Source organism: Dama dama, chromosome 11, assembly GCF_033118175.1.
Source record: "Dama dama isolate Ldn47 chromosome 11, ASM3311817v1, whole genome shotgun sequence".
NCBI lineage: Eukaryota > Metazoa > Chordata > Mammalia > Artiodactyla > Cervidae > Dama > Dama dama.
This window is the reverse complement of record NC_083691.1, coordinates 100,317,062-100,321,968: the sequence shown is the minus strand read 5'-3', so window position 1 is coordinate 100,321,968 and position 4,907 is coordinate 100,317,062. Positions and strand designations below refer to the sequence as shown.

General features: G+C 61.0%; 1 protein-coding gene across 1 annotated transcript; it reads right to left on the bottom strand.

Moving 5' to 3' along the window:
• Nucleotides 1–934: 934 nt before the first annotated feature.
• Nucleotides 935–4,646, bottom strand: ADRA2B (adrenoceptor alpha 2B). The gene has a single exon (XM_061156026.1). It carries the CDS (start codon nucleotides 4,167–4,169, stop codon nucleotides 2,826–2,828), a length of 1,344 nt encoding a protein of 447 aa, XP_061012009.1. The 5' UTR covers nucleotides 4,170–4,646; the 3' UTR covers nucleotides 935–2,825.
• Nucleotides 4,647–4,907: the final 261 nt, after the last annotated feature.

Genomic DNA, 4,907 nt, shown 5'->3' with positions numbered 1-4,907 from the left:
CTGCTACTATTAATACAAACAGCCTGCTTCCTGGCCTCCCCTGCCAACAGAACCTGGCCAACCTAGTTTGGGCCCCAGAGACTGCCTTCTCTGAGGTGATAGGAAGCCTGCTGAACTCAACTCCTGACCCAACTCATGGAGTAACTTGGGGCCTCAGATGCTTCACCTGGAAAGTGGGGAGACTGACAGGAACCATCTGCAGGCCTTCCAGCTCTGAATCTTCATGCCGGAGAGCCTGACGTAAAGCAGATCCATCCCAATCTCCTGCCCCTCACTGAAGTCGTTGTTATTGTTCAGTGTCTATGTCCAACTCTCTGTGACCCCATGGACTGCAGCAGGCCAGGCTTCCCTGTCTTTCACTGTCTCCCAGAGTTTGCTCAAATTCATGTCCACTGAGTCGGTGATGCCATCCAACCATCTCATCCTCTGCCACCCTCTTCTCCTTTTGCCTTCAGTCTTTCCTTAGGCATCAGGGTGAAGGCAGCAGCTTAAAACATTCCTCTGAGTGACCCGCTTTCCCTCCCTCCCTCCCCGTGTTCCTCCCATTCTGTGTGGGTGACGTCTAACCACCTCTGTCAGCCCCCATGTGCTGGTCCCCTGCCCAAAACACCTTCCTGTCTTCCCTCTTGGTGTACTCCTGCTCTTTACCCAAGGCCCTGCCCAAAGGCCACCTCCTCTGGGAAGCCTTCCCTCCCTTCCTTCCCAGGCAGCCAGTCTCAAACTCCCCTGGCGACTCTCACCCCCACTGACTTGTACTGATGAATAAGGGAAGCTGAGTGGACAAACTCAGGCGGGCGGGTGGGGACTAGCCAACCACACCCAGAGGACGAAAAGGCAACTGGCCCTGGGAGGGCGCCTGTGCCGGAATCTGCTACACAAGTAGCTGAGAAATAACTACTACCGGTTGTCTTTGGGCAATGAGGACACAGCTTGCTTATTACAAAATATCCTTTATTGATAAAATAGCTCGGACTTTAAAAAAAATAAAAACCTGCATATCACAAGAGGACACCGGCAACAACAGCAGGGGTCCTGTGGGGGCACACGTGAGACTAGTCAGCAGATGACACAAGTCAGCCCCTCCCTGGGCCCAGTCTCACACTGAGACCAGGGAATGAGCTGGATGGCCTCCTGCCCCAGGAGCGACGCTGGTCCCCTCCATTCTCTCCAGCCCAGAAAACTCCCCCGGCATCCCTCCAGATCCAGCCAGGCCCATCAGCATGCCACCAGTGCCTGTGCTGCTCAGCCCAGCCCCCAAGATAAGGTGCTCACTGGCCTAATGGTGAAGCCAGGCATACCCGTGGGGAAGGCTGCGAAACATCCTCCCAGAGCTGCCAGTTGTTCCGGGAGGGAAGGGAGAGGGGACCAAGAGGAAGAGGCCCCTGGAGCCCCCTCAGGGGGTCTGAGACGGGCAGACGGCGCCCACCAGGGGCAGCATCAGCTATGCATCACAGGGGTCCACGTGGGGCTTGAGTCCAGCCTGGGGACTCCAGTGGGAGGCCCCCCAGGAGTCCACGGGGCCCCTACCCACCTGCTCCAGCCCTAGCACTCCACCACACACTCTCGTCTCACACCATTCCCTCGCAGTGGGTATCTTTAGCGATCTTGGGGAAACAGTCACCAGCTTGATGACAAAAGATTTCTCCCCCACTGTGGGGGAGGGGGGCCCAAGCCAATGAAAACCCTCTTGGTGTTGCAGGAGAAATGTTGAGACTTTATCATGCAGCATAATAACTCAAATCTTTGCAGGCTTAAGAACACATTCTCAAAGAAATCTTTGAACTGAAACTGTGGTTCTGTCTGCCAGTCCCCACTTCCAGTTTAGGGTAGGAATTCACACCCCAGGCATAGAACAAAAGTCTACAGGAAGACAGGCGGTGGTAAACACAGAAAAGGGGGTTTTTTACATTACTGAATAATAACATTTTCTGGTTCTCTAGTGTGTTACCCCATGAAGCACAACGCTTTCAGCCATGCCTTTCATCTCCCGGAGGCAAGTAGGCAGCAAGATATTGTCACCCCAGTTTTTGCAGGGGGTGAATGCTAGTGATCAGGGCTCTCCCGTCGAGGAGGAGGCCAGGCCTCCAGACCACCCCACTGAGGCATCCACACACCCACCTGCCTTCCAGAGGGGCGCCGAGTGAGGGAAACGATACAAGATTCTGGTCTTTAAAGGAGTTACAAACCCAAAAGCAGGACGAAGGCGAAGAAGGGCCCAAAGACAGTTCCGGCCCATAAACCCCCACCCAGTGCCTCATCAGGACCTGGGCACCCAACACAGATGCCTGCTGTCATTTCTGCCTCTTCCTCAGCAGCAGGCCCTCCTGGAAAAAGTGGAAGGCTGGCTTCCTGCTGTTTCCCAGGGGAAGAAGAGAAAGGAATAAAACACCGAGAGCAACTAGTCAACCAGAAGACGTGGGGTTCTCAGGGAAGGGAAGCCCACCACTGGTTGGCAGGGGTCTGCGGTTCTGGGAGGGGAGCCCAGAACATTCAGCTACATTCAGGATGGGCCAAGCCTCGTCCATCTGCCCTTGCACAGGCAGTGGGTGGAGAGATGGCTCCCCACAGCCAAGCCAGCAAGTGTGTGTGTGTGTGTATGGGTTAGTCGCTCAGTCATGTCCGACTCTTCGAAACCCCATGGACTGTAGCCCGCAAGGGGAGCCTTCAAACAGACCGCCTGAACCTCCCAGGGGGTCCCCAGGATGAGGCTTCAGGACCGGGAAGGGACCAGAAAGCCCCAGGGAGGTGGCCACCTAAAACAGGGTGAAGCAGGGCGACCCTGGCACCACCTTGCACCACCCCACACAGGCGGCAGGCTGGCGGGCTCACCAGGCCATCTGGGTCCACTGGCGGCACAGGATCCTCCGGAAGGCACGGCGAAAGTCCTGGTTGAAGATGGTGTAGATGACGGGGTTCAGCGAGCTATTGCAGTAGCCGATCCAGAAGAAGAACTGGAAGAGGCCGTGGGGCACCTTGCAGTGCTGCGGGCAGATGGCACCCAGGCTGTAGCTGAAGAAGAAAGGGAACCAGCAGAGCACGAAGACGCCAATGACCACAGCCAGCACAAAGGTGAACCTCTTCTCCCGGCTCAGCTGCGTCCGCCGCCGCCACCACTGCGCCCCCGCAGGGCCTGTGCCCCTGCCCAGGAGCACCTGGCCACGCAGGGTTGCCAGCACCCGGGAACCCTGTGGCTGCTGCAGCGGCGGGCTGCAAGCTGAGGCGGGAGACGCCGGCAAGGCCTGGGGCTCACAACCCTCCTCTTCCTCCTCCTCTGCCACCTCCTCTGGAGACGAACCACAAACCCCTTCCTTCTGACCCTGGCCTGAGTTGGGGATGACAGGCCAGCTGGGTGGCAAGGCAGGAGTGCCAGGGTCTTCAGGGGTCTCCCCCTCACCCTTCTCCCCTGGGCGAGGTTGGGAGCATCCGTTGGCCTCTCCAGGAGTGGCCAGTTGAGAGGCCAAGGTTGGCAGTCTGGCTGAGTCTGAAACTTCCCCAGGGACAGGGTGTGGCTGCTTAGAAGCCCTCTCCCCAGGCCCCCCTTTGGCCCTGGGGCTTCTGCAATGGCTGCGCTTGGCGATCATGTAGATGCGCAGGTAGACCAGAATCATGATAAGGCAGGGTGCAAAGAAGGACCCAACGCTGGAGGCCAGAATGTACCAGGCCTCTTGGTTGAGCTTGCACTGAGGGCGGGCTAGGGGCTGGGGGCCCTGGTCGCCCTTGTAGATGAGGGGCGGCAGCGAGATGGCAGCTGCGATGAGCCACACGATGAGGATGATGAACTTGATGCGGCGCGGGGTGCGCTTGGAGTTGTACTCCAGGGCCCGGCTCACGGCCCAGTAGCGGTCGAGGCTGATGGCACACAGGTGCACGATGGAGGAAGTGCAGAAGAGCACGTCGAGCGCCAGGTACACCTCGCACCAGGTGCGCCAGAAGTACCAGTAGCCCAGCAGCTCGTTGGCCAGCGAGAACGGGATGATGAGGGTGGCTACCAGGATGTCGGCGGCGGCCAGCGACACTAGGAACAGGTTCTGCGGGGCGCGCAGCGAGCGGCTGGTCAGCACAGCCAAGATGACCAGCGCGTTGCCGAAGATGGTGAAGAGGATGAGGAAGGTGATGACCGCCGCGATGGCCGCAGTGGCCTGCACGGAGTAGGGTTCCTGGTGGTCCATGGCGGGGCCGGACGCCTCCAGGGCGGGCGCTGCTCGCCCCAGCGCGCGCACAGCCGGCGACGGCGCTGTCCCACCCAGGTCGGCTAGACGAGGGGGTCGCCCCCCTGGTGGTGCTAAAGGCGCTGAAGCCCCATGGCCAGGCCGAAAGGGGTCGGGGGACGCCCCGGGGCCGGTCACAGCCCTCCTACATCCTGGCGTGCCGGCGCCCGGCGCCCCTGCTGTCCGCCCCAGAGAAGTTTACCAAGTTGTCCCTCTGAGGTCTCCGCCCCGCCGGGAATCAGGGGAAAGTTGCGCCCTGACGCGGGGAGGCTGCTGGACTCACGCTGGGGCGCGGGGCCCGGCCGGCCGGGCAGGGGGTGCGCAGCCGGTTCTCGGAGGAGGCGCGGAGGCCGACCCGCTCCCGGAGCTCCTGTATCCCGGAGCCGCGCCTGCAGGCAGCACGCCGCGGCCGGGGAGTGGGGAGGAGAGCAAGCGCGGCTGGAGGAGGGAGGAGACTGGAGGCGGGAGCGGGAGGAGGAAGGGAGGCGGGGCGGGCGGGGGGGTACCACCCAGGTTGGGTGGAAGGTGCGCCTCGCTGGGGGGCGCGCGGGCAGCAGCCTCCCCGCGCCCCCGGCCTCCGCTCTGGCGCCCCTACCCTTTTCCTCCCGGCCTCCACCCTGCGGCAGGTCAGAGAGGCCCGGCGTCTGGGGTCTTCGGGACCGAGGGAAGGATGCTGGCCGAAGTGGAAGGGTCGGTGCA